This window comes from Lepidochelys kempii, chromosome 7, assembly GCF_965140285.1.
Source record: "Lepidochelys kempii isolate rLepKem1 chromosome 7, rLepKem1.hap1, whole genome shotgun sequence".
NCBI classification, from domain to species: domain Eukaryota; kingdom Metazoa; phylum Chordata; order Testudines; family Cheloniidae; genus Lepidochelys; species Lepidochelys kempii.
In genome coordinates this window covers 33,431,898-33,444,124 of record NC_136386.1, presented here as the reverse complement: position 1 = coordinate 33,444,124, position 12,227 = coordinate 33,431,898, and the positions used below count along the sequence as shown (strand labels likewise).

The window sequence follows — 12,227 nt, the reverse complement described above, 5'->3', positions numbered from 1 at the left end:
CCACTGCAGTCAATGGACTGTTCATAGACTGAAAGATACCTGCGTGCTAAGTACTTACCAGGGTCTAAGTCTGCTCCTTATTCACACTGGGAATAGTTACAGTTCTTATTTTTCTAGATGAGCCTTGCCAGTGGAGTGTCCACGCAACTCACCATTTTACCCTCATACCCCCATGAGGCAGAGAAGTTCCTTTTACAGGCACAGGGTGGGATTAAGTGACTTGCTGAAGGTCACACAGCAGGTAAGTGGCAGAGTGGTGAACTGAACTCAGCACCCTATTCCCTGGGCCATCCTTCTTACCTATTGTCAGTCATGCGGAGATACAGATCATCCCACCAGGTGCCGGGCGTGAGGGATCACTACGTTTGGTGAACTAGGTCAGGGGGCTGCTCCATCATGGAGAGGCCTCTCTGGTTGCCCACCCCCCAGAGCATCATTGTCTGTCCTGACTCACCCAGCAGCCACAGCCCGTCAAGCCGGGCTCCATCAAGCAGCCGAGCCAGGGCAGAGTTCTCCAGCACGGCGGCGTTGGGGCAAGAGCCAGGGTACTTGGCCACTACATTGATGATGGTGCCGTGGGAATCACACACCACCTGCATGTTCATGGAGTGGTAGTTGCGGACATTGCGGTAGGCAAGCTCGTTTTCCGAGGGGGCCCGCAGTGCCACATGCATGCTGCCTAGCAGGCCCAGCACCCCAGGGAAGCGGCCCTCAGCATGCCCTGCTGTGGGGCCTGGGACCGGGAAGGTAATGTAGCGGGCAGCCCGGCGCTGCAGTGCCTCCAGGAATTGGGCCAGGCAGTTGGACATGGCTGACTGGCTGATGCCTGTAGTGTCCCGTGTGGCTGTCTGGAAGGAGCCCGAAGCCAGGAAGGTGAGGGCCGAGGTCACCTTGACGGCCACCGGCAGGGCGTGACTGCGACCTGTCAGGCTCTCCAAGTCAGAGCCCAGCTCGCTGCAGAGCCCCGCAATAGCTGCCTTGTCCAGACGATAGCGCCGCAGCACCTGTTCCTCGCTGAGGTCCAGGAAGGAGCTGCGGGCCCGATACACCCGGTGCTCGGGGTAGAAACGGCGCCGCCTGCTCCGCTTCCTCCGGGCCCCCGTGGCCCCCTCACTGCTGCGCTCCCGCACCCGCCGCAACAGCAGCACTGCCTCGGACATCTTTCCCACACCTAGCGCGGCCCCGGGGCAGAGCAGACAGGAGCCACCCCACGCCTACCGGGCCCCGGGGCCCCCAACCCCTACCGTAGTTAAGGGAGAGAGACGAGGAGACCCACCCCCATGCCCGCAGGGCGGGAGAAGGGTTGGCAGCGCAGCCCGGGAGGCAGGGAGCCCCTCAGGCAGGAGCCCTACCCCCAGCAGGGGTGGGAGGTGCGAGCGAGGCGTGTCGGGAGAGCCCCATCTACCCACCGCCTATGGGGTACTGATGCCGCCAGCAGGCGCCTCCCACACCCCCAGAAAAGGGGAGCAGGAGACACCCGGGAAGGGGGCAGGGGCCGAGCAGGGAGAGGGACCCGCGCGCGGGCAGCACGAAGCCGCCGTCCCCCGTCGGCAACCAAATTCTTCCCACAGTCTCGCGGCAGCTCCAGCGGCCCAGACGCCGGAGCGAGCACAGCGCGAAGAGACTCCGCCCTTTCCCCGCCAGCCCTAATTGGCTGCAGTCCCCTCATGTGACCGGAACCCGCCCCTATCGGAATGCCATTGGCTGGGAAGCCCGCGGTACAGAAGGCCGGTCGTCTACACAACTCATTGTTGTGACGTAAACGCCTACTTGTCCAATAACGGCTCGTTGATGGCGATCAGCAGCCAATAGGAGCGTGGCGTTGGAAGAATGGGGCGGGGCCAGACGAGGTCAATGGCCGGGCGGAGCGGGTGGGAGGCTCCGCCATTTTGTTATCGTCATCGAGACAAGACCGCGGCCTGAGGAAGAGGTGCTGTTGGTGGTGAGAGAGCCGGGCCTCAGTCCCCCGCTTTCCCCCTCGCAAATGGGACTGGGCAGGGATAGAACCCAGGAGTCCTGGCGCCCAGCCCTCCCCGACCCACTAGATTCCACCTCTCCCTAGCGCTGGGAAAGAACCTCGGAGTCCTGGCTCCCAGGTCCCTTTCATCTATTTTAACCACTATACCCCACCCCCTCCCATAGCTGGGCTAGAATTCAGGAGGCCTGGCGCCCAGCCCCCTCCCCGTTTTGACTGGACCCTCGACCTACTAGACCTGACCCCCTCCCAGAGCAGGGCTGGAAAGAACACAGGAGTGCTGGGAATACCTACTCCATGATTGCAGATTACTTTATCTTGAGTTACAATTAAAGAGCAACTAGCTGAATAAAAAGTGGGCCTCTTAAGTCTGACAATATAACTCGAGAGCTGATATTTGAAAGCAGGAGGTTTCTGTTACACAAATATAATGTTGCCTTTTAAAAACAAGTCTTTCCACACTGTGTTGCCTTACCCCCAGCTGATGTCTTTTGGCCAGGGACACTGGCAACTAAGTCAAACTGTTCCTTGTGCTAGTGCCTCATCTTCAACTATTCCACCCACAGGCTCTGCTGAGATGGTGAAACTCTTCATTGGGAATCTGCCCCGGGAGGCAACGGAGCAAGAGATCCGGTCGCTCTTTGAGCAGTATGGGAAGGTGCTGGAATGTGACATTATCAAAAACTATGGTTTTGTGCACATCGAAGACAAGACAGCGGCCGAAGATGCCATCCGTAACCTGCATCACCACAAGCTGCATGGTGTCTGCATCAACGTGGAAGCCAGCAAGAACAAGAGCAAGGCGTCCACCAAGCTGCATGTGGGCAACATCAGCACCACCTGCACGAACCTGGAGCTGCGGGCCAAGTTTGAAGAGTATGGCCCGGTAATCGAGTGCGACATAGTGAAGGACTATGCCTTTGTGCACATGGAGCGGGCTGAGGATGCGGTGGAGGCCATCAGGGGCCTAGACAACACAGAGTTCCAAGGTGAAACATGAACCAGGGAAAGTGCAGCCTTCGCTAAGACTAGGTAGCGCCAGGTTCTGTCCAGAAGAGCAGGTCAGGTGGGAATGCAGGATGGCGAGGCTGTATCTCTGAGTATGAAGCCAAGGTATGGGGAGGGTCTGCTCGAGATGTGAGCTCTCACTTCTGACGTTAAGTGTTACAAGGTAACTGTGCAAACCAGATTCTGTGTTAGAGAGTCTGCGAAGGACGTGTTTGAGTCTGTGCACTGTTCAACCAAGTTAACTCCATTATTTCTCAGAGGACTTTGCATTTGTTTCTTCTACAATATGTAAGCAACTCAGGGTAGAATGTTTAGGCCGCTAGTTCTAGATTTCACTGCAGGACCAGCCCCCTGTGTGGTTGGCAGGGGAGGGGATGAGAAATCCACAGGTGGAGGAGGATAGGAGACTCCTGTGGGGTGTGGGGAGCGGATGGGAGACACCCTATCTCTTGTACCATCCCTGTTCTGGGAGGGTCTCACTCCTCACTCTCCCTCTGTTTCGCTCCTGTCCAGTCTTTTTCCCATTATTGAAAGAAGATGGAAATGTTGGGCCAGGTGGCAATGTGGACTCAGTGTTGTCTAAGGAGTTGATGTATCTTATAAAGTGGCATTACCCTCTGTGGGGCTTTAAGTTGCCTGCTCAGTTACAGAGCATTGCAGTAGCATGCCTGGAGGCTTCAGCCCCATTGTGCTAGGCTCTGTGCAAATCCATAGCAAGATAGTCCTTGTCCCAAAGAGCTTACGGTCTAAAACAAGACACAGCAGGAGGATACAGTACCGCGATGTAACAGTGAAATAAGCAGCTGCCCCAGCACGGAAGCCTCTTAACCATTCTTATGTCTTGTAGGCATCACAGCAGAGGATAGTCTTAAGGAGGACAATGTGTGTGGCTTTGTGGGTTTTGAATGGGGAGTTTCTTGTGTGCACCATCATAAACCCTTAAAGCAGCCCAAACTGAAGTCAGCATAGTACAGGGTCATATGGGTCTTCCCTGCCTCAGCTTGGTCGCTGGCCCTGGAACCTGAAGGAAGTGAGTAGTTGAACCTACCTTCCCTGCCATCCCTGTAGCTGTTCCAGGGAAACAGGAAGAACCAAACATGCTGAGCAGGATCCTTCTCTCCTGAAGGGGTAGGGGGTGTGTGTGTGTGTGTCAGTCAGTCAGTCCTTGCTTTCCCTAGTAGGCTCTGAACTTTACCTCACTCAGCTCTTGACTTCTGAGGCCACTGACTGGAGAAACTTGGCTCCATCATCGCTACAACAAAGCTTTCTTAGTTGTGGGAGCGTGTGTGCAGTGGGGTTGAAGGAGTTTGGGCAGTAAGGGAAGTGGGACCAAATCTAACCTCTGAGGACAAGAGGAGAAAGATGGAAGTGATTTGCTTGGGGTGAGGGGATTGTCTCTCTTGATCCCCAGTCTTACTAATTGAATTATTACCAGAAAATCTCATCTTTCCCTGTGAGTTGTCAGTTTTCCTCACATTGGATGCGTGCGTATGTGAAATGTAACTGCCTCAACACGTGGAAATGAGCTCTGTGATTGCCATGCTTCTCTTACTGGTGGAATCAGCACCTCCATGTGGAACCATAGGGTTAAAAACCACAGTTCAAGGTTGTATTTGCTCCCCTTGTGCCCAGCAATCCCATGGTTAGTAAGATACAAGGCACATCAATCTCCTTTATTACCATTATTCATTCTGTTTGCTTTTGGACAATGAAAATAGACTAGCCCAACGTTTCTCAAATGTGGCCACCAGGGGCTTTTCGTGCGGCCACAACAGCCTCCTGGGCGGTAATGGCGGGGGCAAAGCATTGGCCCCTCCCACTCCCTCTTTGTTGCTCCTGGATGTGCTGCCCTGCACCGTCTCTGGAGAGAGGTGGGGCACAACGCTGCAGAAGTGAGGTGCGTTCTTGACCCACCTTGGGGGGGGTGGGCGGGGGAAGGGGTTTGGGCAGCGGGCTCCTGTGGTGGAACTTCAGGAGCCGGGCTATTCGGCCCCGGGCTCCAACCGCAGGGCAGCGGGTACTGACCCCTGCCCCAGCTCTGGCCATTCAGCCCTGGCCTCCAGCTGCGGGGTTCAGCCTCCGGCCCCTGGTTCCAGCTGTGTGACAGCAGGCGCGGAGCTTCTGTCGGCCTCTCGCCCCCAGTTCTGGCCATGTAGTGGTGGGCGCTGGCCTGGGCTCCAGCCATGCAGCCCTAGCCTCTGGTGCTGATCCCCCTGCCCCAGCTGCATGGCAGCAGGTGCTGACCCACAGCTCTATTTCCAGGCTCCAGCTACACAGTGGTGGGAGCTGGCCCCGGCTGCAGACCCCTGGCCACACAGTAGCGGGCGCTGGCTCCTGCCACGCAGCGGTGGGCGCTGACTCCAGCCATGCACTCTTGGGCTCCAGCTCCGGGTTCTGGCCATGCAGCAGCAGGCACTAATTCTGGGCACTGACCCACACCTCTGGCTGCGGGGCAGCAGGCTCCAATCCCTGGCTCCAGCCATGCAGTTTCTGTCTCCAGCTCTGGGTTCTGGCCGGGGGCTGCATGGCAGAAGACACTAGGTCCTGGCTGTGGCCACACAACAGTGGGGCTCATCACCCACTCCCATCGTGCATGGCGCCTGCTGCCTCCCACAGCCCTGTATCCTTCCCCCCCGAGGACCCTGCTGCCTTACTGGCCTCGCATCCATTCCGCCGCCCCCCCCCCCCCCCATTGCCTTGGGCCCCCACTGCCTCCCCCGGCCCCACATCCATCCCACCATCGACTCTGGTCCCTGCTGCCTCCCCCTTTGCCCCACCCCCATCCAGGGTTTAATGGGTTCTGGGGCTTGCTGAGAAAAGTGATATTAACAAACATGCAAATATCACTTTTCACAGCATACTTACTAGGTATCTGTGAAAAATAATACTTGTATGTTTGTTAATACCACTTAGCTACCTGGGAGGCTATGAAAAGTGGTACTAAGTGTGCTGTGATAGTAACAAATATACAAATATCACTTTTCACAGCAAGCCCCAGGACCCACTAAGCCTTGGATGCAGGAGCCAAAGGGGGAGGCAGCGTTGTTTTTGTTGTTGAGTCTGCCAAAAAACCCTACAAATACACATCCAAATCACTGTAATGTATATCTGTGCATATTTAATTGCTTTTCCTAAAGTATTTTAGGAAAAAAGTGTCAGTGCGTCCACCAGTGAGAGTTGGTGACCACGTTCTGGGGTCACCAAAAATGTATTGCGAGAACCCGTGGACTAGTCTGTGTTGGTGCTTCAGATGCTGGCCTGATCACTGAAATCAAGACCAAAATATTGGCTTATATGGGACAGGAGCAGGCCCACCTGAGAGGAATGGCTGGCCTAGAGTTATGCTGTTACGGACAGTACCAGAGATTGAGTTCAAATGCTAGAGAAGCCTTGGAGGTAGAAGAGCAAATTATTGGACCTTGCATTTTAAGTCTTTAAATCAAGACTGGATGTCTTTCTAAAAGATCTCAAACAGAACCTCTGGGCTGGATGCAGGGATGACTCGGTGAAGTTCTCTGGCCTGTGTTAGGCAGGAGTCGGACTCGGTGGTCAGAATGGTCCCTTCAGGCCTTAATCTATGATGGTCAAATCCAAACACACTTTCCACTAAAATATAGCAGAAATGTTTCCTCTGGGGTTTTGTAAAACTGTTTTTAGCCCAGCCAGAGTCCTTGGCTTGAGCTACCTGACATTCTAATTCTGGGGTGGGATTATGCTGGTGTAGCCTTCTTTCTCGGGTAAGGTAGTAGGTAGGGGAGGGTTTATGAGTGAGGTTTTTAAAATAACAGCAAAATCCTTCAAAAGGCAGAAGCATCTTCTCAATGCCACCTCCTAGCAGCTGCTTTGGGGATTTTCAAATTTAAGTTTTCCAAAAGGGTGGTCTTGTTCTGCACCAGGTCAGGTATGACGTCAGTGAGTTCTCATTAGAACTTGGAGCACCTTAAGGAAATATTTTTGTGGAGCGGGGTTGGTAAGTGAGTAGCATTTGGGGAGTGGGAGTGGTGGTGGGAGGAATAGCATGTATTCAGAAAATTTCATGTAACTTTCCTTGATTTTTGCACTGTCACCCATTGCGACTTGACAAAGGATGGTGCTTGCTCTTTCTTGCTTCAGAGTAGAATGTCTTTGGTGCATAATTTGGTCTGGATTTAGTGGGTTGGTCGAAGATGGGTCCATGTAGTTAAGGGACATTTGCATGGCCTTCCTGGTACATGCATGGCTGCTTCTGTCTGTGCTCAAACAGCTTGGCTTTTGTGTCAGTGAGAAACAAGTATCTTCACACACACCCCCGGTGTTTTAAGAGGCTGTTTGAGGCACATATCCTCAGCTCAGCTACCTCCAGCTTCTTCAGGCCTTTCCATGGCTATCAATTGCAATAGGGGAGATTTACTTTATAGACATTAAGAAAAACTTCCTAATTTTCAGGGTAGTTAAGCACTCGAACAAATTACCTAGGGACATTGTGGAATCTCCATCATTGGAGGTTTTTAAGAACAGATATGGCTTACACCTATCAGGGATGGTCCAGATGATGCTTAGTCTTGCTTCAGTGCAGGGGACTGGAGTAGATGACCTATCGAGGTCCTTTTGAGTCCAACATCTCTATTATTTTTGAGAGAGAGTTTTTCTTTGCTGTCCTCTTTCCCCCACGTGGCATATGGGATCCTGCCTCTTTTCTGGAAGGAAGGCCTCTCTTGTGTACTGCTAAAAGTGTCTGGCTGCCTACTTCCCTGACAAACTGCCAGTAACTTCACAGAGCAATTGGCCCTTCTGCCTAGTGCTGTAGCCCACAGCTGGCCTGGCCAGCTGTTCACCTAGAGCCATCTTCTGCAGCTCCATTGGAGTGTTAAGGGGCTTCTACCCCTGAACACAGGTTGTCAGCAGGCAAAGTGGCATTGTCCAGACTGCCAGGGACCGAACCACCATGTTCTTGTAGGAAGGGGAGCGTTCCACACCAAGGCCAGCAGGCTTCAGAAGAAGAATACCTGCTGCTGTCAAGCCCACCAGCCTATGGGTGTCCTCCAAGACCAGGGTCCCCCATCCCATTGTAGCCCTTCTAGTGACAGAGAAAAGCTTCAGAATTTGAATAGTAAAGGCTCCAACCAGAGATTGGTAAAAAGAACCCAAAATGTATTAGATTTAAATGCATGATTCTTTCTAAACCATCTCATGATTTGGGGTGAGCTAGACTCTGCTTGTGCCTAGAGGTGAGCGAGGCCCTGGCGCGTCTGCTGCCTGTGGATCTGGCGCTGTTTTAACACTGTTTCTCTGAAGTTGCATTTGTCCTTGGTTCTTTTTATTGAAATGAAGCTGAGGTTTGGGGGCTGGCGTGGGGGGCTGGTATGAGCGGCTGCTCTTCCCCCAGCCCTGTGGTGCCTGGCTGGGCTCGCTGCACTGAGCGTGTCTAGTGGCTACGCCACGGGCTCGTTCTGAGGCTATGCAATAAACAACCTGTACCCCTTCCCCTCCCCCCCAAAAATACCCCAAAAGAGCAATAAACACGTAAAGCAGAATCGCCCATAGTGCTGATTCTCAACACCACTTACTACTCAGTGGTTTGAGCATTGGCCTGCTAAACCCAGGATTGTGAGTTCAATCCTTGAGGGGGCCGTTTGGGATCTGGGGCAAAAATTGGGGATTGGTCCTGCTTTGAACAGGGGGTTGGACTAGATGACCTCCTGAGGTCCCTTCCAACCCTGATATTCTATGATTCTGTGAAGAAGAAAAGTCCACTGCCTTTTGTCATGGAGTCACAGCGTCTGATCTATGCGAGCCTGTTACCAGTTTCCTGGGAGTGACCCCTTTAATGTGCCAGGCCCCAAGGACCCACACAGTTCCACAGGGGCAAGCCTGTGGCTTCCAGGACTGAGACCAGGCTTTTGGCACTGCAAACCTGCCTGCCTCTCTCTCTCTCTGCCTCCTTGCAGTGAATCCAGCCAATCGCAACTCCTACTGGAGGCTTGTACTGTAACCCTTCAGGGCGCAATGCTTTCTGTGAGTATTCATAGTGACACAGGCAGCCTTTTCAAAACAAGGTAATCATCTGGTAGTCATCTGGCTACTGAATCTGAAAATTCTTGGGTCAGCAAAGTGAGGCAGAAGTTAAGCTATAGTCCATCCTGGCCGAGCCAATGCCATGATGAGCCAGCCAAGCTGTGATGGACTCCACTCCTCTCCCTCCCCTCAGGGCAAAGCTTAGAGCTCCAAAAGGGTAGCACTTATTCCAGTCCCCTGGCACCTTGTTCTCCAGCTCTGTTCACATGTCGCTCCTGCAGGGGTTTCCTGCTGTTAGGTGATGGTTCCTCAGTTGTTGGGGAGTCTTTGTCTTGCTGGGCCCTCTTGATTTGGGTCAGTTTCTTTAATGACTTTTATAGTTCTACCCAGACAGCAAGGTCACACACACACACCTCCTGTCTCCTGCACTGTTCCAGGAGCAATGTTAATCCTTGTGCACCCACTGGGTAGCATGGCAGTATAGAGAGGGAAACTGAGACATGCCTAGGATTCATGAAAACGTTACAGAAAATTCCCACTTCGTCACCCACTTGCGTGAGCAAAGGAAAAGAGTGGGCACTTATCTATGTTTGGTAGGTTTGAATCTCTCTGCAGTTTCATAAGTGTCCCCTGGAATGTCTGTATTCAGCCTCTGCTGGTGCAGTGGTTAGAGACGTTTTTGTCTGAAGTCCTCACTTACACGATTCCCCTACCCCAAGCAAGTACACTTGTAGGAACTTAAGCAGTAAATCTTACCACCTTTTCAGGCTTAATATGTTGGAGGCTTGGTCTGTTGGTAAGAGGTGTATTGTAGCTTAGCACCAAGCATGTTACCTGAAAGAGGTGGGTGGTGTCCAGTCGGTACCACAGTGTTTTCTTCCAAGTGTCCTGGAGGAGTAGTTCTCAACCTCTTCCAGATCTGAATCCCCCCTCCAGTCAGTAATGTGGGATGGCAGTATGGCTGTGATTCTCTGACACCTGTTGGCTTTCCCCACATTGAGAATCCCTTCTCTAGAGGCACCAGAGTCTAGCAGCCAGTATATACTGATGTGGCTATCAGGCGACCAGAACCATTTTCATTCAAGTTGTTGGGCAGATCCATTCGGGCTGTTGAAGTGGCCCAGTACTAGGACACTGTGCTGGGAGCCAGGACACCTGGGTTCTATTCCCAGCTCAGCTGAGTGACCTTGGGCGAGTCCCTTCTCCTTTCTGTGCCACTTTCTCCCTCTGCATAGTAGGAATACTGTTACCTACAAATGAGGTGAAGTAACAGGTAGAAAGTTCCACTGAGAGAGAGATATTGTTAAACAATACCCAGGCCCCTTGATTTGTGGGACAGATGCCATTAGTAGTAACTTCATATTGTGATAGTTCCCAAGGTCCCAATTGGGGTTGTGCTGTGTACTGTTCAATGGCTCTGCTCTATACATTAAAATATACTTGATTTCTCTGTCAAATAAAAATCCACATAATCTGAGAAGCTAATTTTGGCAGTATGGTATTAGGAAGTTAGATGTCCTCTTTCCCCAAAACAGTCTCTGAGGAGCTGGAGATGTGTTGGGGACACTCTCACATTGTCTTCTCCAAATGGATAGCTTTTCATGAGCCATGATTTCATGATCTGACCCACTTTCCCTGCTAGATGGCCAGCTCTACTCAGCCTACTACACTCCACCTTTAGAAATTAAAAAGATTGCTACGGTTATTTGTATTGCAATAGCACAGAGAGATCCTTACTCAGGTCATGGCCATATTTTGCTAGACACTGTACAAACATTGCAAGTCACAGTGTCTCCCCTGAATAGCCAAAAGATGGAAAAGGAGGTGCAGAAAGAGGAAGGGGCTTGCCTGGGGTCACCCAGCCAGTCAGTAAAAGAGCTGGGAACAGACCTCAGGTCTCCTGATTGGCAGTCTGCCCACTAGACCCACAGTGCCTCCTTGTCACTATGATGGTAGTTCAGCTGCTTAAAATTGCTGGAATGTAGCTAGTCAAATGTTTCTTTTTGAAAATCTTTTTTTTTTTTTTTTTTACATTCCTCAATGGTTAAGTGGCCACAAGGTGTCTAGATGCTGCTTTTCCTGGGTGTTATATGACTGGCCATCCAGACAAAAATCCACACTGAGATTTAACTGCCCCACAAAAAGCCAAACTGAAAATTCAAAAGAGAACATATAGCTCTTATGATGAGTTCTCCAGCAGTAGAGGAGAGGGCTTTTAATTCCTAGTTCAGTTAACCTGCAAGAGTAGCTTTGTCTTCAAACAGCTGATCTGAGCTGTAAGCTAGGTGGGAGGCCAGGTGGCATACAACTGCACCTGGATCAGAATCCATTCCTCCCTACCAGGCTGCGGTTCTTGACCTTCCCCAATTGCTGTCACGCTCTTTGCCTTGTGTATCCCTTACTCTGAATCCAGTCTCCCATAAAGCCATTGGGACTGTGTCGCAAGTAGTGTTATCATGATTACCCTATCCTTGTTCGCTTTCAGAGGCTTTTCTTTTGTCTGATACAACTTGCTGATCCCAACACTGCGTGCTGCCCTTGGCTACCATTATTCCAATCCACCTTGGGAGAGCTGAGCAGGTGGCTTTTTCCCCACCCTCTATTTGATATTACTTCTTGGAGAAGTTGGACTTTGAGCCCAATTGTTTAACCATGTTGACTGGGATTTTCAAAGGAGCCCAGAGGAGTTAGACTCCCATCTGCCTTCTCCTTTAGCTAGGACCTGAGCGTGTTGAAAATTCCAACCTCCTGGGTGCAGAACGCAGCTGCTGACTTATCCGAGTTTCGTGCTTGTGGGGTGTGGCTTCTGAACTAGGCCAGTTGAGTGCAGAGATAATAATCTGGTTCAGTTTCCTCTGTTGCACAGGTTCCCCCTTGTTGGACCCTGAGGATGCTAGGAAGGGTTTAGGAGTGCAGCCTCTCCAAATGGAAAAGCTCCGTACAAGCGACAATTGGCTTGACTAGCTGAAAGTGCATTGCGTAGAACTGAGGTTCTGCACAGCCAAAGCTGTAGCATACAGGCCTAGAGAGAGTGAGCTACAGCATGAGTTACAGTAATAGGCCACTTGTCATTGCAAGCTCTATGGGGTCGAGGGAGGGGGTAATCTCAAGAGTGTGTGAAAGCTAATTGAAGGTTCTGGAAATCCACTCTTGAGCCTGATATCCCCTATAGTTACCTCCCTATCCCAAAAGGCAGAGACTGGATTAGAGAATTGTCTAGAGCCAGGCTATGAATTGGATAGTCACCTTG

At 51.8% G+C, this 12,227-nt stretch overlaps 2 protein-coding genes across 7 annotated transcripts in view; both read left to right on the top strand.

The window, feature by feature from the left end:
* Positions 1 to 12,227, top strand: part of LOC140914383 (RNA-binding protein 4B) — a 71,458-nt gene that overhangs the window by 57,938 nt on the left and 1,293 nt on the right. The gene's annotated exons all lie outside the window — the stretch shown is intronic.
* The window catches only part of LOC140914384 (RNA-binding protein 4B), a 25,238-nt gene continuing 14,850 nt past the window's right edge, over positions 1,840 to 12,227 (top strand). For 5 of the 6 annotated variants that reach the window (XM_073352058.1, XM_073352055.1, XM_073352057.1 and 2 more), the window contains exons 1-2: positions 1,840 to 1,942; positions 2,542 to 2,964. In XM_073352058.1, coding sequence (XP_073208159.1) covers positions 2,553 to 2,964 — 412 coding nt within the window. In that variant the 5' untranslated portion in view covers positions 1,840 to 1,942; positions 2,542 to 2,552. The remainder of the gene's footprint in view (positions 1,943 to 2,541; positions 2,965 to 12,227) is intronic. The other variant, XM_073352056.2, reaches the window with a different exon arrangement.